General features: G+C 36.7%; 5 protein-coding genes across 5 annotated transcripts; 4 read left to right on the top strand and 1 right to left on the bottom strand.

Moving 5' to 3' along the window:
- LOC116168916 lies at window positions 1-2,164 on the top strand. The gene is made up of 6 exons (XM_031484931.1): window positions 1-397; window positions 453-934; window positions 985-1,135; window positions 1,183-1,367; window positions 1,432-1,591; window positions 1,647-2,164. The coding sequence occupies exons 1-6, from the start codon at window positions 49-51 to the stop codon at window positions 2,120-2,122; spliced, it is 1,803 nt and encodes a 600-aa protein (XP_031340791.1). The 5' UTR covers window positions 1-48; the 3' UTR covers window positions 2,123-2,164.
- Window positions 2,165-5,056: 2,892 nt separating this feature from the next.
- On the top strand, window positions 5,057-7,932 carry LOC116168908. Its single transcript, XM_031484920.1, has 2 exons — window positions 5,057-5,601; window positions 5,651-7,932. Exons 1-2 carry the CDS (start codon window positions 5,172-5,174, stop codon window positions 7,537-7,539), a joined length of 2,319 nt encoding a protein of 772 aa, XP_031340780.1. The 5' UTR covers window positions 5,057-5,171; the 3' UTR covers window positions 7,540-7,932.
- Window positions 7,933-13,267: 5,335 nt separating this feature from the next.
- Window positions 13,268-14,560, top strand: LOC116172491 (piggyBac transposable element-derived protein 3-like). The gene has a single exon (XM_031489749.1). It carries the CDS (start codon window positions 13,268-13,270, stop codon window positions 14,558-14,560), a length of 1,293 nt encoding a protein of 430 aa, XP_031345609.1.
- A 4,484-nt stretch (window positions 14,561-19,044) lies between these two features.
- On the top strand, window positions 19,045-21,272 carry LOC116168966. Its single transcript, XM_031484999.1, has 2 exons — window positions 19,045-19,669; window positions 20,633-21,272. The coding sequence occupies exons 1-2, from the start codon at window positions 19,238-19,240 to the stop codon at window positions 21,191-21,193; spliced, it is 993 nt and encodes a 330-aa protein (XP_031340859.1). The 5' UTR covers window positions 19,045-19,237; the 3' UTR covers window positions 21,194-21,272.
- On the bottom strand, window positions 19,680-21,679 carry LOC116169001. Its single transcript, XM_031485036.1, has 2 exons — window positions 21,266-21,679; window positions 19,680-20,598 (listed from the first exon to the last, which is right to left on the bottom strand). The coding sequence occupies exons 1-2, from the start codon at window positions 21,656-21,658 to the stop codon at window positions 20,296-20,298; spliced, it is 696 nt and encodes a 231-aa protein (XP_031340896.1). The 5' UTR covers window positions 21,659-21,679; the 3' UTR covers window positions 19,680-20,295.
- Window positions 21,680-25,008: the final 3,329 nt, after the last annotated feature.

Genomic DNA, 25,008 nt, shown 5'->3' with positions numbered 1-25,008 from the left:
TTTGAGTCTTTTATTGCTCAACAATACTTTAAAATATGCAACCAAGAAATGTTTTGTTTATCAGCTTATAACATGGCTTCAAGAAATTACATTTTTGCTGTTGAAGATGCTAGCAATAAGGCGGGGCCCCTCCCAGCTAGTGATATGCTGCATAGGGCATTAAATAGCCTGCAAGATTATAATGTAAATCAAGCATTAAGTAACCTTGAAGTTGAATTTCAAAATAATGACTACCAGCCTCCTTTTAATGAAGTTCCAATAATTAACAATAATGGAAACTCTGATGTAACGGCGACCGGGGTTGCCGTCGAGGTTGTCTTTAACCGGCCGGAAGAAGAGGAATTGCACCAACTTTTAAAACGCTTTAACCAATCAGAACTTTTCGAAGTACTAGTGGGTAAGTATTGCTTTTTTACAAAGATAATAAAATTGTTAAAAAAATTTGCTTCTAGCCCAAGGAGTCTTCGTGAACGTACTGAAAGTCATCAAGCCTCATCATATAGGAAAACTATTAGAAAACTTCAGTTTAGGTACTCAGGTAATTTTTGAACACAACATAGACATGTGGCGAAATGCAATGGACTTGGGTTCGTCACAATTGGATAATAACCAAAACAATAATGATTCATTAAAACGCGTCAATTTGTTGAGTACTTCATCGTACCCAAATTCTCCCTCATCAAGCACGGTCGAAAGCTGCCCAGAATCTCCATCAGACGCTTATACCTCTCTTGCAACCATCCTGAAAGACTCATGTAATGGCATAGCCATATGCGACTATTATAAAAGGCATACAAAATTTAATGAGGAACAGAGATCTGCTTTAATCAACTTAATAGCCAACTTTTATGAGAGGAACGATAAACACCTATCTTTAAAAACAAGTCATCAGTTGGAGACAGAAATATTAACAATCTTTCCAACAGAGAAATTGGTAAGTTATTATTGTACAACAACTGTAGGTTGTAATATCTTTTTATCTAGGAGTACTACAGAACATCCAACCGGGGGAAACTTTATAACAGAGCATCCAACACTAAGAAAGTTTTCAAGTCAAAATTTTCTACCCATCAAAGTGCAATCCCTGCAAAAAAATCGAAGACAAGCGGTTCAAACATGTGTACTAAAGAATTTGGTAAGCCCAGACAAACTTGTTTGAAAAAAAATCACGAAAATTTGCAGTACCAGAAGAGGCTGCGGAAAATTGCTATAATTCTTTAAAATTTGATAACTTATCGAGCGAAGAATTTGATAATGTCTGGAAAGCCTGTGCTAATTTTCGGATTAACGAATTAAAAAAATTAGAGTCTACGTCAGCGATCCTTGAGAGGTGGCCATATTATAAACGTCCGTCTGGTTATCGTTTGGTAAGAGAAAAATACTTGGGCGAGATTTAAAGGAACATACGTAAGTACATAATTTGATTTGCAGATCGATATGGATTTTCGTCTCATGTTCGATAGTGGGAATTTATTCTTGGATAAATGGGAGGAGGACGTAAACAAACTACTGACAATCTTGAAGAGAGAAGTAAAAGATAAATATGTAAAAGGGGTAATAAGTCTACTCAAAAATGACGCTGTACCTGAAAGTAAGTTTTTTATTTAAATTAAGATATTTTCCAATCACAAACGATCCTTTCACAGAATGTCGAGATGCAGTGATACTGTGGTCACTACATGCTTATTTGTGCCCGACAAAAAAAGTCGTCAAGAAAGATATCAACGGTAAGAAAAATACAATTAAATTCACTATCAAGGACTCCCAAGATTCATTCGTGTTCGTGGGAAAATCACACCAAGAATTGGAAGATCATCTATTGCACCTCAAGCAATTGAAAAACAACATTCAGCCGTTCATTTTGGTTGTCGGAGAAAATATAAATAACTTTAAGGAAATGTATGTCTACTTTGATGACTTAAGATATACCTTTACAAGTTTTTTACGAGCAGTCGACATATGCTTCAAAATTTTTTTTGTATTTAACCTTGATTTTCCAGTGGAGTGTTCCACTTTTTGGTCATTTGTCGGCCATTACTTTTATGAAATAGAATCTGTGAATTGTACAAGCAAAATACATGTTTTAAGCGAAGAAATGAGGACGGTAAAGTCAGGAGAATAATTTTGTATTTAAAATTAGGAGCGAGTTCATGAAAGTATAGGAAATAAGCATCTTAAAATTTCTATGTAGTTCTTAAATAAACTATGGTTTCTTTCGTTCAATTGTTTTTCTTAAGCCCGTGTCACATTATCAAAAAGTTGGACAAATTAAACTGACAAATTGAAATAATGACGTCATTCTCCTATTTTTTCCGATCAGTGCCAATATCTTGTGTCACACTATACAACAAATTTGACCAAAATGTGGTGGTACAGTGAAGCTCATTCGTAGGGTTATTTGTAATTGAAGGTTGTTTTTGTTAGGGACCCTATATTTGATTACTGTAAAATTAAAGTATGAATGCAAATCGGAACAAAATTGTGGCGGTTTTATCTTTGTTGGGATTGGCATTGGTCACCTATCAACGAACAATAAAGAAAAAACCTAAAAAGAGAGAAATTTGGGCGAAACCTTGGCTATTAAAACGGAACGAGAATCATGGTCGGGGTGTATTAGCTATGGTTAAAAATGAATTAAGGAGTAGTAGTTTGAACGATTATCAAAATTTCCTCCGAATGGACCAACATTCATTTATCAAATTACTTAAATTACTTACACGAACTATAAGCAAACAAGATACTGTCTTACGACAATCTATTAGTGCAGAAGACAGGTAATTTCAACTGAAAACCCTATAGAAATGTTAAGTGCAAGTTTTAGATTAATGGTTACGTTAAGATATTTAGCTACTGGCGAAACGTTAAAAAGTTTAAGTTTTTCAACCCGAATTGCACATAACACATTAAGTGGAATTATTAATGAAGTCTTAAATGCAATTGTTACACATTTAGACGATTATCTCAAGGTATGTAATTACAAATAAGGTAAAAATAGATACAAAATTATGTATATACAAATTAATTTTCTTCTTCATCTTGTTGTTGATACTTGTGTAGTACATTAATTATGTGACGCTTGCAAGCCTGTTTTATTCTATTACTCTTGATTGTTTGAATTTCATCAGCAAGGAATGTTGCAAATGTTTGCCATGTATTATTTGGAACAACTGGCTCGGAAATTTTGTTTAATGCTGTTGTTATTTCTTGAAATAATGGAATGGCAGCATCGTCAATCATTCGTTTTTTATTATTTTTGTTAATTGGTTGGTTGCTTGCCCTTTTTGTGCGTGGTGTTTCTGTGATGGTTTCATCTAAATCTGCATTTTCAGAAGAACCATTACTCATGCTCTCGCTTTCATATAAGGTGTGTTCCTGAAATTATTAAGCACATTACTTTATTACAGCCTCCTCATACAATGGAAGAATGGAAAGAAATCTCAAATAAATATTACGAGCTATGGAACTTTCCGAACTGTGTAGGTGCAATGGACGGAAAGCATATCACATTCCGTCCACTAAGGGCAGATGGTTCTTTCTACAGGAACTACAAAGGTTCTGACAGTATTGTGTTATTTGCAGTGGTTGATGCAAACTATAAATTTTTAATAGTGGATATTGGACGAAATGGCAGAATAAGTGATGGTGGAGTATTTCAACGAAGTTCTTTATCATATGCAATTAATGAGAAAATTTTACAATTACCTATGCCAGTTTGTCTACCTGGGAGAGAAAAAGTTGTGCCGTATGTATTTGTAGCAGATGATGCTTTTCCATTAAAGGAAAACATTATGAAACCGTACAAATTTCATGGCTTAAGCAATCAGCAACGAGTGTACAATTATAGACTCTCTCGTGCAAGGCGGGTCGTAGAGAACGCATTTGGGATACTTAGTAATCGTTTTCGCATTTTGTTACAAACAATGAATGTTAGTGTAGAAAAAGTGGAATTGATTACGAAAGCTTGTTGCTTTCTACACAATTATTTAATTTCGACATCCCCAAAATATACTTCCAATTTGGAAGAGGAAGACATTAGTTGCGACTTCTTGCCCTTGCCACAGCAAGGAGGTAACAGAAGTGCAAAAAGTGCACAACAAATTCGAATAGAATTTCAGGAGTACTTCAATACCTCAGGAGTCGTGTCATGGCAACAACAATCTATCAATAATTATAGAATGTAACTTGATAATAATAAAAACTTAAGTTTATAGCGTTGAGTGAAAAGTAATAAGAGGTAAGGGTTAACCGAGGTGTTTCAAAGCGTATGTGATTAGTAGGTACACAAACAACTTCCAATCACATACACGCTGAAGCATCTCAGCTGTGAACTTGGTGCCTTTTGACAAATATGCTGCGCTCATTAGTTTTAATTCAACGTTTATAGCAATGCTATTTAATTTGCAATAATTACTTACACCCTGACTGTCCGTGATTTCAACAACTTCGTCCCACGTGCTACAACCGGCAGCACGGGATAAATTAGAAAAACTTGTCCGAGCATTGACATGGTCTTGTAAGAACAGTAACTGCTCAAAGCACCATAGACCAACCTGTACCAGTTCTGCGCCAGATCCACTTGGCTTACTCTTAAGCTTTCCAAGTTCTTTATTAAATTGTGTCCTTAAAGAGTTAATTTTTACTTTAACGTCGTTAACTGAAAGCAGTATCATTTAGCAAGTTGTAAATAATAAAACATATTCACCAGTACTGCCCTACTAAGCACAAAGGGGGTAACTGCAATTTTTGGGGAAATTGAGAAATCGATGCCAAGTGACTCCTTGCGGTTTAATGTGCCTAATACTAAGGTATTATAGTTGTATCTTCGCCTGAATATTAACAAACATGCGTATTTCGTTAGCCGTAACTACCTTTTTTGCTTGAATTACTAAAGGCTTTGGGAGTAAGTACAGATTACTAGACAACTGCAGCCGTAACTACTGCAGATAAGGCGTTTTGCCTTAGCAAACGTCACATACTACATTTTTTGCTTTAGTAAAGTATCACTTGCCCCCATTATACTCTACTAAGTGGACGTCATTTTTAACCTTAATAAACAGCTGCAGTAAATTAATAAGTGCATATCAGGCAGCGTCAGTGACTGTGTTTCTGAGTATTATTATTATAATTAATAATAAATTCACTTCGTTACATTTACATTGTTGGTTTAACTGATGGCTTCACGAGGTAAACATTTAGTGAGTTTGTGTATTGATCAACGAGAAAAGTTGAAAACGGCTACGGTGACAAGTACTTCAAAAGCTAATACCGCCTCCAACAACGCAAACCTTCATCAAGGCAACTCCAACGATCCTCGTAATGATTTTAATCTATCTGAAGCTAAAGATACGGAAACTGATCATTTATTAGGCGATAGTGATTTGTGTGTTTCTGCGCCTACCACCAGTGCAGCAGCAGTTATACCTGATGGCATATATATAATTAACGATAACGGATATTTGGATCCAGTTATTGACTATATTGAGACTGAAATAGATGTTGATGGTATTCAGATAGATGGTCTTCAGTTACCTTTCGATGAAATACGTACAATTAATCAACCTTGCATTTCTTCAGCTGAGGATAACCAAAATTTCAACAATGGTATGTATCAGTATTAATGTTAGTCCGAGTGTTAATCCAATTGAATTAGGAGCAGAAACTGAAGTTACATCAGATAATCCTACTGTAAATAAGGTTGTTCCTGAAACCCCTAGTGATCCAATACCGGAAGCTCAATTAGAAATTGATTGTGGACTTACCAAGACTGGAAACCCAAGAAAGAGAAAGAAATATTTGTTGTCGCGAACCGAAAGGAATACAATTAAGAAAAGAAAAGCAATGGAGGGGCACAATGTAAAACAATCATGTCCAGTTACCTGCAAAGTCAAATGCTCTTCAATTATAACTCCTGAACGACGAAAAGAGATTAATAAACAGTATTGGTGTCTTCCTACAACACAGGAAAAGAAAACATTTGTTCTGAGTTCCGTAAGCAAAAAGCCGGTAACCAGACGAACAACATGCAGTCCAAACTCAAGGCGTTCTTTTACCAATGAGTATTTTCTAAAAAATGCGGATGGTACCTCACTACGCGTGTGCAAGACGTTTTTCTTAGCTACATTAGGCTATGAAAAAAATAATGACAAAATCTTGCAGAGCCTTTCTAAGCAAACGACCAACATTTCATCCAGTCATGATAAAAGGAAAGGGCGCATTCCAGCAAACAAAGTTGATCATGAGGTTATTGTAAAACACATCGAATCTTTTGAACCCTCAATTTCTCACTACAGGCGTGAGCATGCGCCTAACCGTAGGTATTTACCAAGCGACTTAACCATTACAAAAATGCACGAAGATTTTGTAAAAAAGCATCAAAATTTTAAATGTTCTTATGATCTGTATAGAAGTGAGGTATCAAAGTTAAACATCTCGTTTGTGAAACTTGGTCATGAACAATGCGAACTATGTGAACATTTTAACCTACATGAGCACAACAAAGAAAACGTACAAATTGAGAACTGTGAAACTTGCAAAATCTACGATTCTCACATTAAGAATGCTGGTGCTGCAAGACAAGACTACAAGAATGACTCCGCTAAGGTATCAAATGAAGATGAAATTATTTACTCTGTCGATATGCAAAAAGTCATAATGCTACCAAGATGTGACATGTTCAAAAATGTCATTTTTACCACAAGGCTAACTGTATATAATGAATGTTTTGTTCCTGTTGGGACCAAATCGAAACGTCCAACGGTGGCATGTGTATGGCACGATGCAATTCGGGGAAGGAATAAAGAAGAGCTAATTAGCACTGCATACAAATTTTTTTTAACTGAAGGACGTGATGTTAAAACCATAATTCTGTGGATGGACAATTGTTCCTCGCAGAACAAAAACTGGGCATTTCTTACACATCTTGTTTTTTGTGTCAACTCAACTGAAATATCTGCTGATACAATCCACATAAAATACTTTGAAACAGGACACAGTTTTATGTCGGCGGATTCGTTTCACCATAGGGTAGAAAAATCATTACAACAATTCAAGAAAGTGTATGACTTCGAGGATTTTAAAAAATGTGTTCAAAGTGCCTCTTCAAAAGTTGCAGTAGCTGAGATGAAACCAAGCGACTTTTTTCAATGGGTAGACTGCAGCATTAAAAGAACTACCAAAAAGAAAAATAATACGACACCTAATACAAAGAAAAAACACTCATCTGTTGAATGTTCTGATGCAAAGGAACCTTTGCCTTATTTAAAGGAAATGAATCAAATAAAGGCGATCAGGGGTAAAATGAATCTGTATTATAAAAGTTCTTTTAATGAGAATGACGATTGGAAAGAACTTCATTTTCTTAATGCTACAACTTTAAAAAAAGGTTTGAAGGTCCCACCAGCACACGAAATGCCGATAGGAATTTCACATAAAAGAAAAACCTCCATTTTGAAAGAACTAGTTCATGGGAAAAAAGCTATTATACCAGAAAACCGGTTTCCGTTTTGGGAAAATCTACCAGAGAGGCCAGGTGACAACTAGTTAGTGCACTAAGTAGGACTATCGATTACAGATGGGAAGTTTTGTTATTCTACTCGCACGTTTAATTAGGCTATCATGCTGTAACCTTATCTCTAGCTTAGTATTTGGGTGTGTTTCGTATGTTTTAATAAATTAGTTTTTTTTAGTACTACCATGGTATTTCATTTTATTTTAGTGATGTACGATCTTAATCATTTTGCTTCATTTCCTAATTATTTGTATTATTTTTATACATTTACAAATCGTTATATATGAGTCAATTTTGACCTCCCTTAAAAATAGCTCCCTACTTTGTCTATTATAGACTATTCCCTCTATTTCGGACAATAAAATACTCAGGAAACTTGGTTACATGTGTATTTACTAAACCAATTCAACCGTAAGTACGCAGATACTACTTAGCAATTCTAGTTTTTTGTACTTACGCTAAATGATCTTAGTATTCCAACATTGGTTTAATTTTTTGGTCAGTTGTAAATGCAGTTATAATTATAAATGAAGGTTTATAGTTACAAAACGTTGGTTTCAAATAGGCGAAACAATTTTTAATTGAATAACTATGATTTGATATATTAAGCCTATACAAAAGCAAAAATGGATAACATACAACTTTAGACCTCCATTTCTCAAGTTTACCTCTGTTGTAGATACCCCCTCTGTGCTTAGCAGGGCAGAGTAGTATTTGGTCTAATCTCGCTCAGACCCTTTGTTATTGTCTCTAATGCATGCAGCCGGGCCCCTTTATTATGGTACTGAGGATCTTTTACAATGTATAGCACCTCATGGTTTCTATACAAATCAATTAAAATTGATGTTTGATTATGATTCCAGGACATAATTTAAAAATAATGCACAACAGAAAGGTTAAAAGAATTACTAAGGGGTTATGTTTTGTCACAGTCTAGGTTATGTAATTATGTGTATTTATTTCAATCGCCGTTACTAGAGGCACGCTCATGTAACGTTCCCGCTTTTTTTTCCGGCTTTAAAGCAACCAATAACAATGCACCTCGCATCAAAAAAATAGGAGTGCCTCTAAAATTAGACAGTTTGACCAAAATCTAACTGTGACGTCATTACCTGAAGTTTGTCAGTCCAATTTGTCAAACTGATTGATAATGTGACATGAGCTTTACTTGATCAAGTAATTTGAGGTTTTAAACATATCTATCGAAAGACGTTCTACAGTTTTAACCCAGTTTTAACCTTTTGATCATTTATGTGGCAATTACAGGAAGATGGAAGAATAACCTACGGTGTGTTATTGGGTATAGGGTTTGAAGACTTTTGGAAGTGTATTGTGCAGTGCGCAGTTTGTACATTACAAAATTACGCTTTCATTTCATTAATTTTTTCTGTTGCGCCGACAGACCCTTTTATTTTTTCTAGTACTTTTCGATTATGGATTTAACAGCCTTGTGTAATTTACAGTGAGTAGAGCAAAAATGATATTCAAGTAAATATCGAGGCTAAATATGTATTTAAACACAATAAATAATAATTCTATAAAAAAATATTTCGAAATCTGAAATTAAAACCAGAAATCAAATACTTTAAAATCATTGGGATATTGGGAGATGAAAGAGATTACGTGTAACTTCAAAGTTGGTGACTTGTAGCAATTTTAAATTGTTAATTCTTAACATGTTTCAGGCTAATGGGCTATCCTCAGACACTAAATATACAATTATTTGAGTTGAAGCAATGTGGTTTAAAGAATACCTGCGTTAAAGAATTTGATTTTTACCAATAATTAGACTTAGGTACATGAAAATTGTTGACATTAATTGGGTAAAATTTTGTTGATATAGAGTTACATTTTCACTTTTAAAATTTTGAAACAAAATTTTGCCCAACATAAATGAAGTTGTCCCCACAAATACCAAGAAGAACACTTGACACAAACCTGGCATGTTTGTGCTTTGAAAATTTGAATCAACCAACGCACGGGAAATTTTGAATACCGTGTCTTACATTGGTTGATCAACCAATGTAGGTAATATACACTGTTCAAAATTTCCCGTGCGTTGGTTGATACAAATTTTCACAGCTCAACTTGACTACAATAATTTATAGGCCGAAACATTCCGAATTAACAATTAAAACTACAATACCTACACCAATTTTGTAGATAGACAAATAAAAAATAATTAGGGGCGCGTTTGTTAAGAACACCCTATGTAAATTTAAGTACATAAATCAAAGATGCCTTTAATTGATACTATAATATAATATGATTTAGTAAATACAACAACTGACATTCATTAACTCATGATTTTCATTCGTTAATTGCATAACTGTAAATTATTAACTGATAAAAGATGTAAGTTAGTTGCTTAACTAACATTCATTAACTAATGGTTTTTATTCGTTAAACGCATAACTGTTATTCATTAATTGATGAATTATATACGTTAGTTGCTTAACTGATGTTCATTAACTAATGAATGTGCCTGCGTGATCACTTCATAATATCTATGAAAAAGTACATTAATCTATGAAAATCTTACATTGGCTAATGAAAATCGGGTGTAAATGGAATTATTAACAAATTAATTATGTAAATGAAGAATATTCGTAGTTTAACAATCCGATTTTATTTATTTATAAATACCTGTTCATAACTTTAATTAAACATTTCGTTGAACGTAAATTACGAAAAAAATAATGATTTCAACGTATTTTTTAATCGAAATTAAGCACTTTTTTTTCTCCGTGTAAAGAAACAACTGATCATCCACCTGAAAATAGATTCCATGCTAATAACTTAAATGGTAGTAGCGTACCCCTGAATTTAGACTTACCGTCGACTTCAAGTGGACATAAATTAAAATAAACCAATTCTGCTCTAAACACCTACACGCATCACATTAGGATTTGTCACTGATGAATGTCACTAAAGTTACACACTGTTTTTTCGTTCAAAGGAGCTTAAATTGAGTTTTGAAATTTTTGTTTGAACATACTTTGAGATATAAAGGTAATTGATTATTTATCTAGCTATTTGAAAAGAAAAGGACTTTTCGAAAATAGCGGTCTTATGAGTTGGAGGAGCGATTCCACCTTTATACCTCAGGTTTAGATTATGTACATCCGTCCTATAGACAATCTGAAAGGTAAGGAGGGGTTGCTGTAGTTATAATTGTATAATATAAGCACATAGTTTGTAATAATCTCTGGTTTTTCATATTCAACTAACCAATATCCGAAAGCGTGTGAGAGATAAAACCCACACCAGGCACTTTATATTGTATTTTTGCGCGATCGGTCATTTCTGACTATTTACCATGGGTGTTTCCATGACAGTACGTAGGATTTACCAGTTGCTATGATTACGACGACGCCAAAATTACTTACCGATCTAAAAACAGAACAGCAAAAATACTTACCGACGCCTTTTTAAAAATCAACAGTCTTACATTACATTTAATCTTTAATTATTGTTAGGTACATTAAACGTACAATTTGTGCTGTTGTTTCCTATAGCAAGACGCTCATAAAGTCATAAAGGAAGTGCAAAGCTAGTAAACTACATCAGACACATGCACATTTTTATGAAATTATTAACTTCAATTTTGACAAATAAACTGGTTACCTAGTGATGTACAACCATACCACTTCGATCATTTCGATTTATTCTGCTCGTTAATTTCTTAGTGCATATTTATATTGGTTGCATAATTTTAATTTCGATCGCGCAAAAAATGTTATAAGCACGTCGAACGTTAAGGGTTACCGTTCTCAGACAATAATTGGAGTCGTCGCTTCGCTCCTCCTCCAAACAATTGTCTTCGAACGGTAAAAATCCCTTACCGTTCTCCATACTTAATATACTATTTAGATGCATTAAGCCTTCTTCATCACAACTTTTAAAACTGCGTCGTGTTGTTCTTCTGTCATAGTTGCAATTATTAGATCGTCAAAATAAACGTGTTCACCAGGAATATCTCCAAATATCTTCATGTTCTCACGTTGAAATACCTCTGGGCTTGACGACAATCCAAACGGTAATCTATTGAACTTATAACGGCCATACGGTGTGTTGAACATACGCAGCTCATATCCATTACAGTAAATCACTCTCCCTGCAAAGTTAGAGCAGTAAGATCCTCTATCGTTGGTATATGATAATGTTCTCGTTGAATCCACTTGTGTTAGGTTCTAACGGACTCAAGGAAATTCGTATTGATCCATCTCGCTTTTCCACTATAACTAAATCATTTACCCAAACAGTAGGTTTGCGCTTACTTTCGAAATAATTCCACTGCCTTCCATTTTACTTAATGCGATTTTCAACTTCGGTTATCACTTCTGGAATTTTTCTAAAGGCGACTCCACACGCAACGGAAAAACCGAAGGCATGCCTCGGGGCGATGGGCCTTGAGGCGAACCTAAATTATAGGGGGTCTCCACACACTACGGAATATACGAAAGCCAGCCTTAAGGCACTCCAGTTTCGCGCAAAAATGACGTTGACAGATAACGTTCTTCCTGTTGTTGGATTATTGTTAGCTGTCGAAAGTAATAAAAAAAGAGTGAAGCGAAAGTTCTGGATTAAAGACTGGTTACAGAAAAGGAAATGTTACTTCCATGTAAATTTATTAAAAGACCCGAGGTTCAGTCCGAAAGATTGGCACAATTATTTGCGGATGGATGAGGACACATACTTAAGGCTCTTATCATTGGTGACGTCGATCATTTACAAAAAGGACACCATAATGAGGACCGCAATTACACCTCATGATACATTGAGTGCCACATTACGATTTCTGGCTATAAATTCCTCTTGTTTTTGCTTTGCACGGACCATGACTATATGAAAACTTGATGCAACGGACCTCTTTTCACACAAAACTACACCGTATGTCAATATGACATTAAACAAAATATATTGTAACGTGATTTATAAATTCGGGTTCGATTTATATCAATATTTATTAAACAAAACTAAAACACTATAAAAACTGTACAATTGATATCGACTATTTATATTACACACTTCGCAATTTATATCAATGTTTCGTCTGTACTCGATCTCGTTCGGTAGTAAAACTGCCTGCGATGTTCGGTCGGCAACCATTTATACACGCAAGCAATGTAAGTCCAGAACACTCGCGTAATTATCAGATACGTCGCGAACATTCCCACTATCGCGCGCCTAGAAAATTCCAGAGCGCCAAAGGCGACGTCACGTCTGGAGCGTTTCCGTTACAATATATTTCATATGGAAACTAATATTTCTTCTTAAAAATTGTGTAATTTTAACCCTCCAGCGGCTGGTGTTACCGTATGGTCACGCAAACGTACTTACATAAAATGAGGTAGGTTTCTGTTATAATTGCAGATACCTACATTACAGTTGTAATATTTTGACCACAGAAACCTGTATATAACGTTAGTAAACAATATAACCTCAGTTGAAGTTAATTGTAGATATTTGTGTGTATTTTTCTCGACTGAAGTTTTTGTTGATCGAAATCATGGACATCAGATTTGAGTAAGTATAATAACGTGTTTACTTTTTATGATAAGCTTTTATTGTTGTGGCATTTACATTGCCAAATATCTACTATTTTGATTAGTATTTACTTGGCATAGACTGAATAAAATTTTCAATATGATTTTTGAACAAGAAGATGTCTGTTACCATATGGTAACACTAGCGTGATATATGCTTCAATTGATATTCTTTTATAGACACGGGTTTAGCCTACAAGAGGCCCTTGATATGGTGTTTGAGGACACTAACAACGATAGTGATCCTCTAATATTCATTTCACCTCCGGATGCAGCAGTCGAAACCGATGAAGATTCAGCTAACGAAGATGATGGCGGACTTATAGATAATTTGTCAAGGAGGCAGTTATCAGCCGTAGCTGAAATTAGATGGAACGGTAAAGATGATAACGAGATCGGCAATCAGCGAACACAAGAACCTGAAATACCCGAGAAAAAAAATCCAACTCCAAAGAAACGAAAATCTAAAATTAGGAAGAAATGTCACGATGATAGCGAGATCGATAGTCATCCAACAGAAGTCCTTACTAGACTGGAGAAAACAAAATCACCTCCAAAAAAAAGAAAATCTAAAGGTCGCACCAAAACAACTTGGATTGATGGTAACATTACCATGCAAAAAGATTTTCCTATTCCCGATTACAGTGCATTTCAAGATAAGTCGCCTGTGGATCTTTTTGAATTAATGCTAAGTGAAGATATTCTACTGCTTATTCTAGAAGAATCCAAAAAATATGCATTGTTTTTGAACTTACCAGACCCGAAAATATCTATGAGTGAGTTAAAATGCTTTATTGGAATTCTAATTGCCACAGGATACAACATCCTACCAGGAAAGGACTTCTATTGGGACAGCGGAGATGACATGGGTAACCAGATGATCAAAAATGCTTGTAGACGTGATAGGTTTCGTCAAATTATGAGATTTCTCCACCTTGCAGACAATACCCAAATGAATCCCAATGACAAATTGTGGAAGTTACGTCCACTTATAGATAGACTTCAAAGAAATTTTTTAAAATATTATAAGCCTACTCAACATATGAACTATGATGAGTCTATGGTGAAATATTACGGTCGTCATAGTTGTAAGCAGTTTATCCGTGGAAAGCCGATACGTTTTGGCTACAAAGTATGGTGTTTAAATTCCGAAAATGGCTATCTAATAAATTTTGACATTTACCAAGGTGCAAGCCCAAACTCTAATGAATACTATGATCAAGAATTTGGAAAAGCAACGGCACCTCTTGTGATAATGTTAGATGGTTTACCGCAGAAGCAGTTGCCTTATCAAATTTATGTTGATAATTTATTTACAAGTTTTAAATTATTGACTCATTTGGGAGAACGGGGTTATGGAACCACTGGAACGATAAGAGAAAATCGTGTTCCATCGGACTGTCCACTTACAAATAAAAACTCTATGTCAAAAAAGAAAAGAGGAGAATACGAAGGAAAAATATCGAAGGAGGAGGGTATCATTGATGGTTCGATGGGTGGATAATGGCGTTGTTTCTATGTGTTCTACATCATACGGAATACAGCCTATTGCACAAGTAAAACGATATTCAAAATCAGAGAAAAGGATAATAGCAGTACCTCGTCCGCATCTCGTGGGAATGTACAATAAATATATGGGGGGTACCGACAGGATGGATGAAGACTTGGCTAGAAATCGCATTAGCATTAGAGGAAAAAAGTGGTATTGGCCACTTGTTACTTGGTTATTTGATGCTGCCATCCAGAACGCTTGGACCACTTATAAACTCACAGGGAGGCAAATTACAAATCTAAATTTTCGTAGAGAGATTGCCAAAACGTATTTGCTGCGGTATAAAAATGCCCCAAAAAGAACTGGAAGGCCGTCTACTAGTAAAACTAGTGTTACACTAAACCGTATTTCGGACGATGTCAGGTATGATCGTCTAGATCATTTGATTGTGGCGGTCCCCGAGAAAAAACGACGAAGATGTGCAGGTGAAGGATGTAGCTCCGTAGGACGCACGCAATGTCAAAAATGTGACGTAGGCCTATGTATCGATTGTTTTGCAATTTTTCACACACCATAAGTTTTTTTTTTCAATTATAATGTATTTGTATTCTCGTAAACTGAAAATAAATTTAAAACGCATATATAACTGACTTTAAGCTAGTGTGACCATACGGTCACACCCTCTTATCACTAATCTGAATGACGTAAAAAATTAAAACGTGCATATTACACTTAATTAACATATAATTGTGCAGAAAAAATTTTAGATACTTGAAAATTTGAAGAAAAAAAAATCTAGCCGTTGGAGGGTTAAATGTGTCTATGGCCAGGTTTGGTGGTTGCCACACGGTATACGTATAGGGTATAACGGAATCGCCTCAAGGCCTACCTCCCACCCATCCACACAATACGATCGGCCTTGGGGCGCTATAAAAGAAGAGGCAAATCGAATGAGATTTTGTATTGAAATTTCCGGCCTCCAGGCGTCAGATGCGCAGGAAAACCTCAACAGAATTCTCCATACACACATGGAGGTTTTCCTTGAGGTCTTGCGCCTCGAGGCATGCCTTCGGTTTTTCCGTTGCGTGTGGAGCCGCCTTTAAGTGCGCGGTGTGTAACCGTGGTTTTCGTGGGCGCGAGTGCTTCGTAGAACACAAGAACCAAAGATTGTGCAATCAATTAAGCAGATGTCGAACGTGTCAGGCTAGTTCTGGAAGACAAAAAGGCTCACAAATGCGGAGTAAACTATTGCTGTATGTGTGCGGCCAGTGTGCGGCCGATCGCCCGATACGTCATTTATGCTATATGAACAAAAATTCTCCCGATAACAAGAAGTTGGACAAGGATTTCGTTTTTATATTCTACGACTTCGAATGTCGGCAGGAAACGCCAATAGAGAACTTTCCCAACACATATCTTCACGAGCCTAATTTATGCGTTGCGCAACAGTTATGTAAAAAGTGCATTAATGGACAAAGGGACATTAATGAACCGTGCAGTGTTTGTGGGTCCCGACAGCATATATTCCAAACATCCTCAGTTACCGAGCTCTTAAGCTATATTTCCAGTCTGGCCCGTAAAAATCGTGAGGTTGTAGCAATAGCCCATAACAGTAAAGGGTATGACGGAATATTCATTTTAATAGAAATTATGAAGAACACGTCAGCATGGAACCCTAAGATAATCGCCACAGGTACCAAAATCACATCCATCACCTGCAACAACAGTGTGAAATTTATAGACAGCCTTAATTTCATGCAGATGTCCCTAAGTGCGTTCCCGAAGGCTTTTAACTTTGCTGGTTCCAAAGGATACTTCCCGCATTTCTTCAATACACTGGCCAACCAAAAATTATGTTGGTCCTCTTCCTGATATTAATTTTTATGGCTGTAATGAGATGTCATCGAAGAACCGCGAAGAATTTATTAAGTGGCACACAGCTGAAGTAGATCGGGGTTCAGTGTTCAACTTTAAAGAAGAAATTGTACGATATTGCGTACAAGATGTGAATATCCTACGACAGGCCTGTGTTGAATTCTGGAAGAAATTTACAACGGAGAACAAAGTGGACCCATTCCGTGAGTGCTGCACGATCGCTTCCTCATGCAGTTTTGTCTACAGACGTAACTTCCTCAAAGAACACACCATAGGGATCATACCAACCGGAGGGTACATGGCAGCTGACAACCAAAGTCAAATCGCCATCAAATGGTTTGCCTGGCCGCAATCGAACGATCTCCCGGACATTCAGTATGCCGGTAATGGTCGAGAAGTTCGTTTGCCTGAAGGAATTTTGGTAGACGGATACTCCCCAGCTACGAACACCGTGTACCAATTCCACGGCTGTTATTATCACGGCTGCGAAAAATGTTTTCCTGACCAGACCACACCTTTAAAAAATGAGAAATGTGAAACGATGTTTTTCGTCGACCTCTCGATAACAATATAAATTACTCCTTAGTGACGAGTACAATGATGAAGCTTATTAATCGTTAGCAACCATTAATGGTTAGCAACCAACCATTATACGTTAGCAACCAACCATTATACGTTAGCAACCATTAATCGTTAGCAACCATTTATACATAACAACCATTTTATTAAAGGGAAATGACAATTATATAACAATTCACTTTCGGCAACAGCTGAGAACTTCCATCCATCTAACCATTTTAATCTCGGTTTTAATGTAGTGAGATCAGCAGCCAGTATGATCGCCAAACGATCTCAGCAAAGCATATCCTGATGTATGTATATGTAGCTCCTCGGATAAGGTATTGTTAAGGTATTCAGTTACTTTACCTTCAACATTGAGTACGTCGACCACAGGGATGAATGAACATTTCCATATCTTTCACTGTTAATACACGTACTTTAGTACAGTTGCAAAACAATTAATTACATTCTAATTTCACATACCTTTTCAAGGTAAAATGTCAACCTGACATTTTCGGAAATATCTCCTTACAAATTCATTGTATTCCATCAATTGCCGAACCGTTCTAATAAGTTTCTTTTGATTTGAGTGGATATAATGTTAAAATCGTCTCCGCGGCAGAGCAAGCAACATAATCTTCCACTGCGATTACGAGGACTGACGGTACAGCATAAAACAACACATTACTATAGCAACGACAATAGCTGTACCTAATTTAGTGAAAAATCGTCGGAGCTCATAATTTCGTTTGTAATTTCTTGTAGTTGAATTTAAAATTACCTACCCCAGTGAAGTCGACGAAAAAACGTTGTATGCAATTCATGTATAAATCGGCGATTAAAACGCCTCATTTATACACTCATTGCATAAATAACTATTTCGAGGCGTGAGAAAACCGAGGCCACTTCGGAGCGCATCCATTCTTTCGGTTACAATTTAGTTGAGAAGTGGGAGTGCGAATTCCGTGCGTTCCTTGATAGAAATCCTGAGGCGACTGCTTTCGTTAATAGCCACAACGTTCTAAAGCATGAACCCTTAAATCCACGCGACGGTTTCTTCGGTGGACGGACCAATGCAATAAAATTGTACCATCGTGCGGAAGAACACGAAGAAATTAAATATTTAGACGTCTGCTCTCTGTATCTCTTCATTAATAAGTATGGAAAATACCCACTTGGACACCCCCGCATGCGTATGACACAGAAAGAACTCCGCACAGTGGATATTAACAGTGTGGAGGGTTTAGTGAAACGTACAGTGCTACCGCCTCAAACATTGTATCATCCTGTTTTACCGATGCGTTGTCACGGTAAACTAATGTTCGCACTATGTCTGAGTTGAGGCCATGAACCAGGAGGAGTGCAGTCATAACAATGAACAGCGACAGTTTACTGGTACTTATGTTGCTGATAAGCTTCGAAAAGCCGTTGCCCTGGGCTACACCATACAACAGCTGCGCGAAGTGTGGGAATACGACGTCACCCAATATGACAGGACAACACAATCTGGTGGATTGTTCTCGTCCTATGTAGATAACTTCCTCAAGACGAAGCAGGAATGTAGCGGATGGCCAGCGTGGTGTATCAACGAGGACGCGTGTATACAGTACCTGACTGACTATCTAGAGGCATGAGGGCATACGTCTCGACCGAAACAAGATATGTGAAAACGCAGGCCTTCGCTACATAGCCCAGCTATTCTTGAACCCGTTTTGGGGCAAGTTTGGCCAGTTTTAACAATTGAAGGTAAGTCGTAAATGGTCATGCGCTTTCCTGGATTATTCTTCATCCATTGATCTGCACAGTTATTAAAATACTTTTTAAAAGGACCATATACTCCTCGATCGAGTGGTTGCAGTCGGTGGGAGGTGTGTGGGGGAAACGACAATAATGTAATAAAATTAGCTCTGCAATATTCTATCAAAGAAATCGATACATGTGAAGAGTGATTGTCCAATAAAACTAGAACTTTGTTAGTCTCGCTAGGTTTGGCGTGTTTCACAAAATGATTCATAAAGCCAAGAAACTCATTAGGCACCTTTACACCAGCCCGCTTTCATGCGAGTTTGGCATGTGCCGTCCCAATCGCAAAGGAAAGAACGTCAGTGTAGATGCGATGTAAGCGCGCAAGTTTGGAGCGTGTTTGTTCCTGTAGGTTTATCGCGCGGTAAAAGAGTGTCAGTTTCGTTTACACTAAAAGTTCTCTCGCGTACGATTCTCATTCAGAGTTGTTCAAACTGTGCACTGTGCAATATGACGCAAGACTCAAGATACTGGTCGAAAGAGTTGGTAACCAGTTTCATTGAGATGTACCAATCTTATCCATGCTTATGGAAAATAAAGTCTAAAGATTACACCAATAAAAACCTAAAAAATGCTGGATATGACCAATTACTTGAACTTTGCAAAGGGGTGAATCCCCAAGCTAATCGGGATTATGTGATTAAAAAAATTCAAAGCTTCCGCGGGTCTTTTCGAAAGGAAATGAAAAAAGTTTTGGATTCTAAAAGGAGTGGAGCAGGAGAGGATGATGTTTATGTACCCACGCTGTGGTACTACGATTTATTATTGTTCACTGTGGATCAAGAAATGCCAACCCAGAGTATCAGCAATACTGATGAGGAAGAAGCGCTTACTGAGGAAATGACAGTGGGTGATACAGATAAAGAAAACGATCCATCTCAGGTAATTATAATGCAAATCATATACATATATTTTTCAGTATTTATTAAGCTTTTCCCTTTGCTAACATAGCATCTTGCCAATGAACTTTGCCTTCTGAATTGAAGTATTTCGTATACTTGTCACGGTTAGTTTTAGCGGCCACTGTGGAATTTTTTTGTCCAGCACTTTGTAAATTGGGAAGTTTTTCACCATCATTCCTCCAGTCACCCATGTGTACTTCATGATTTACCAAATCTTCTTGATCAAATGATGTGGGCGTTACATAAGAAGTTCCGCTTTTACTCAAGTAATTGTGTAGGGCACAAATAGCCAGAACAACGTAGTTTATGCGTTGTGGATCCGTGATATGTATAGCCGTATGCAAAATGCGGAAACGTGCAGCTAACAAGCCGAAAGCGTTCTCAGACACATTTCGCGCCCGGGATAATCTATAATTGTAAATTCACTTTTCATATGAAAGATCTCTTTGTGGGAACGGTTTCAAAAAATTTTCATGTAACGAACACGGTTCATCGCCTAGAAAAACAAAATTAAGCTTTCCCTTTGTTTCATCTTGATCCGGCAAATTTAGTTGTCCTGCATTAAATAACATGTATGTAATACATAAGTAATGTTTTAATATTGCTTTATAACAAATCTTTTTTACCTTCTATTAGTTTCCTATGAAATTCAGTATATTCCAGAACACCACCATCTGAAATTCTCCCATTTTTTCCAACATCTACGTAAATGAATTGGTAATCTGAGTTTACTAGAGCCATTAAAACAATACTATAAAAATTCTTATAATTATAATATTTGGCCCCTGTGTGAGGAGGAGGTACAATCCGTATATGCTTTCCATCGAAAGCTCCCCCGCAGTTTATAAATTGCCATTTACTTTCAAATCCTTGCGCAATGTTACACCATTCTTGTTTTGTTGTGGGAAACTGTAAAAAATAATACGGTTACCTTACCTTACAGGAATCAGCGGAATCAGCCCGATCTTCCACCACTAATGCAACATTACAAGCAAACTTAAGACAGTCAAAACCATGCGCACCCAAGCAAACCGGGAAGGCAAGTGCTAAGAAAAGGCATACTGACTTCATGGATTATTGCATGAAACAGTTAGAATCCAGTAATGATGTAGATGAATACGATGCAGTAGGGATTGCGTGGGGAAAGAAATTAAAGAGAATGGATCCAAGACAAGCAATTTACGCAGAAAGTTTAATAAATAAAATAATAATGGATGGAATGTTGAAAAAGTTGACGGAAACAACAAACATTTACGATGAAAGCAGATCATCTACATCGACACCATTTCCCGAATTTTCACCTTACACTGTATCATCAGACAACTCCTCTCCACAGTTAACAGTATCGAATATCGAATCTACATCTACACGATTTCCGCAATTTTCATCCTTCACTACTGTGTCATCAGAGAACTCTGCTCAACACTGTACATTATCTAATGTCGAAGAGACGGACCCATGCACAAGAACCTATTATCAGAACGTTGCAAACTTTTTGAAGTAATTCATAGATACTATGTACGAGTATTTAAGCATTTTATTAAGTTCAGAAATATTATATCTTTCATATACTTACCTTAAGATGTGTTTTTTTGAGAACTTGCCATATAGCTTTGCAAGTTTCGGGAATGATTTGACATAATGATGATGGCGAAATTCCAGTTGTAAATTTTAAGTCTTCAAACGAACGACCTGTAGCTAAATAGCGCAAAGTTGCTGTGAGCCTTTCTTCAGCACTTATACTTTCGCGCATAATTGTGTTCTCTTTCGATATTATAGGTGAAACTAACTCTAACAAGGCACTAAAGGTTGCCGAATCCATACGCAAGTAATTTTTGAAATCGTCAGGATAATTTTCGCGCAATTCTTTAATTAGCGGCATATGACCATGTATATTCCGATCTACCATCCATTTTTTGACCCAAATTTTTTTTTTATTTCCTGGATGCGACAAATACGCCACTGCCATGCAGAGCGCCACTTTCAATTTACGTTCTCTGTTATGTCTATACATCTTCTGTAGATCAAAATAACACTAAAACGACTAAAACCGTTTAGAAAGATTTTAGAAATTCTGAAACTCCACCCGACATGTTAATCCCGCGTGAAAGTTGACGTTTTTCGATTTACACTAACAGGTTTATCCCTTCACGTTCCGGAATGCGGGAAAGCATGTCGAACTGGAACGTTTAAATTTTAAGCTATAAACTCTTGGAACGCTACACTCTTGGAGCGCCACTGGCGTGCGAGATTGGCGCGTACGCGCCATTCTCGCATGAAAGTGCGCTCGTGTAAAGGTACCTATTCTCTTGCATCCATCCGGACTTATTTCCTTTCCCTACGCATCCAATAGGCCCATCTCTAATAAAATGATCTTTGAAATGTAACCGGGGAAATACAAACATTGGTGGAATTGCGTTACCAACTGCATTTACAGCCACACACAGCGTAACAAGTGTTCCACGCTCTTGAGATGCTATTGATCCTACTTGCTTGGTACCCTTTTTGGCTATTACTTTGGTTGGCTTTTGAACCGTAGAGACACCAGTCTCGTCAATATTGTAAATATTTTGTGGTTCAAAACTGTGTCTTTCCAATACAGTTGCCAGTTTATTAAAAAAGTTGGAAACGTTCTCTCTATTGAAATTCATGGCTCGTGCAAGGCTGGTTGCTTGGGGGGTTCGATGTGTTAAATGAGAATTTCTTCTCAGGAAAGCACAGAGCCAATCTTCACTAGCGTGTTCTACTTCATTCCATTTTTGAGGATAGTTAAGCCGGTTAGCAGATGCAAACTGAAACGCTAGTTTACGAAGATCCCTTGTGGTGAGCCCAAAGTACAAATCGACAGTTTTTTCACAGTATTTTACTAGCTGTGACTCCTGCTCAGCAGTAAACACCCTGTTGTAAGGATTGTATCCTACCTTAGGCTGTAAATTATTACGTAGAGCATTCACAAAACAATTTAATGAAACATGGCACATTCCATAACACTTAGCCACTTTTCTAACAGATGCCTCATTATCAATCACCCTTTTGGCTGCTTCTTCATAAATTACTGTAGGTATCAGTCCCCTTTCGGTCTTCCTTGGTCTTGGTTTCTTTATTCGGCAAAGGCAAAATCAACGAGTACAAATTGCTAAGTTCATCAAATGATCGCACAAAAGCTTAACAGTTTTTAGACCACGAGCCACCAATATGAAACCCTCCCCCCCCCTGTGGGAATTTATGACATACTTTTTTTTGTTGGCGTTACCTACCAGATTAAGAATTCAATTGTTTGCCCTTTTTAAATTACAGCATATTCGGGGAAATTAAGAAATACTGAAAAATGTAAAAAAATTAATGAATTTTTTATTTTGTTCAACTAACAACATATGATTTTATAGTATCATTTGTAATCAACTGTCATTTTCTTCCTCCTCGTGTATTAAGTCGTCTAAGTTTAGTACTTCTGGTTCATCTTCATCTTCAAATTCATCCAGTTCAAAGCTTTCTGGAACGTCAAGCAGTTCGGGAGGCAACGGATCTCCTTTAATCCAATCAAACTTAAGCTCACCATTCTCCAACTTCCGCCCCTGTCCTACTGGAGTTGGTGTGGAGGGTTTAGCTACATGTGCGTTATTCCATATGTAACATTGGTAGTTGACACGTTTTATGTGGTTTTCTAATGACGTTTTGCATGGGGGAAGTAGACTTACACAACAAGTGTTTGTCTGCCTTTGCTTCTGCAGCTTCTAAAATGGACGTCCCCGCAATTTTGGTTACACATTTTGTAGGTAGCTCATACTTCTTTTGTGAAGAAATCCATTTTCGATTTTTATTGCAAAAAATACAGCTATCACTGGGAAATGTATTTCTTGTTGAAGCAGATCTGTGTAGGTGCTTGGACGTGGATGGCTCACTGTCATTGCACTCGTTTTGTAATTTTGGAGACATTTGTAAATGTTTGATAACACCAGCGATGATAAAAGTCGTAATCTGTATTGAGATCCAATGGAACTTGTTTACATACTGTTTCAAATCTATTACTATCAGTGCTTTCCTTAAGTCTTACTTCAACACAGTCACGAACTTTTTGAAATGATTGGACCGAAAATGGCCTTAGTAATGTGTCTGATTTGTTTTCATTAAAATGAATAATACATCTTTTGCCTTGTAATGTTGATTCTCCACCTCTCTTCAAACTTAAAGGCTTCTCATCACACATTTTTAAAGTTTATCTGAAACAATAGTATTTTACATTATTAGCCAGGTAAGTGAGTTTTTACTGGCGATAGGAGAAGTTGACTGGCGAGCCGTCAGGCGAGCCTGTCATCTCCTAGAGCCAGTAAAAACTATTACCTGGCGTATATTGTACAATATTTTATTTGTTACTCATTTGTAAACGTAAATAATTAGTTCTTAAATTGATCTCAAAGAAATGTCTAAAATATCATGTTATCCATGTAACAGAGACTTCGCATTAATTCTGGCCAATGAAATTACTAGATTACTAACTTGTAAAATTTTTACAAGTCTGCTGTCAGTTTTACAAGTCTGCTGTCAGTTTTACAAGTCAGTAGCGTTTAAACATGACGTTTACCCGTTTGCGTTTTGTCTTGTTAATCAACGTTTACAACTGAGTAACAAATAAAAATTTTATTGGGAGCAAGGAATTCAAATATATTTAATAGTTGGTAGTTTTCATGATTTTTCGTGTTTTTTCGGGATATGCTGTAATTCGCATGTGGCAAACACCTAAAACCTTAAAGTACATGTCTATACAAACAAAAAAATGTATGTGTCGAAAATTCCCACGGGGGGGGGGGGGTGGGGGGGGGGGGGACAGGTAATACCCGCTCCGCCTTATTTATGAAAAACAGGCAGACACAAATATTCTCAAAGAGGTAGGAGAGGCTTTTTTCTTGAAACTATATCGATGCACAAGGTCTGCATGTCTGAATGACAGTAGATATTCAATGTAACTTAAAGCTGTTGCAAAAATGTCATTAAAATCCAAATTTAACATGGCATCCCTCGCTCCAACATCTGGAGCTGCTGAACAACACGCTTATCGAGCATCTATCAAATTCAAAAATGGAATGGAGATAAGGAAATCAGCGCTACGGACTGGGGATGGATCATGCAGCAATGTAACTTTGGTTGAAGTCGAGGAAAATGAAGAACTTGTCATGGAAGTTTAGGAAATCGGAAATGGTCAACACCAATTTATTTTTTAATCTGAATAATCAAAATATTTTTTACTTAAAATTAAGATACCGCAATTATTTTCTTCTAAAATAACATAAACAAAATATTACATGCATTTTCAAACAAAAA

Source organism: Photinus pyralis, unplaced genomic scaffold, assembly GCF_008802855.1.
Source record: "Photinus pyralis isolate 1611_PpyrPB1 unplaced genomic scaffold, Ppyr1.3 Ppyr1.4_LG1, whole genome shotgun sequence".
In the NCBI taxonomy this organism is placed as follows: Eukaryota; Metazoa; Arthropoda; class Insecta; order Coleoptera; family Lampyridae; genus Photinus; species Photinus pyralis.
The sequence above is the reverse complement of the archived record's forward strand: the minus strand, read 5'-3'. Positions and strand labels throughout refer to the sequence as shown.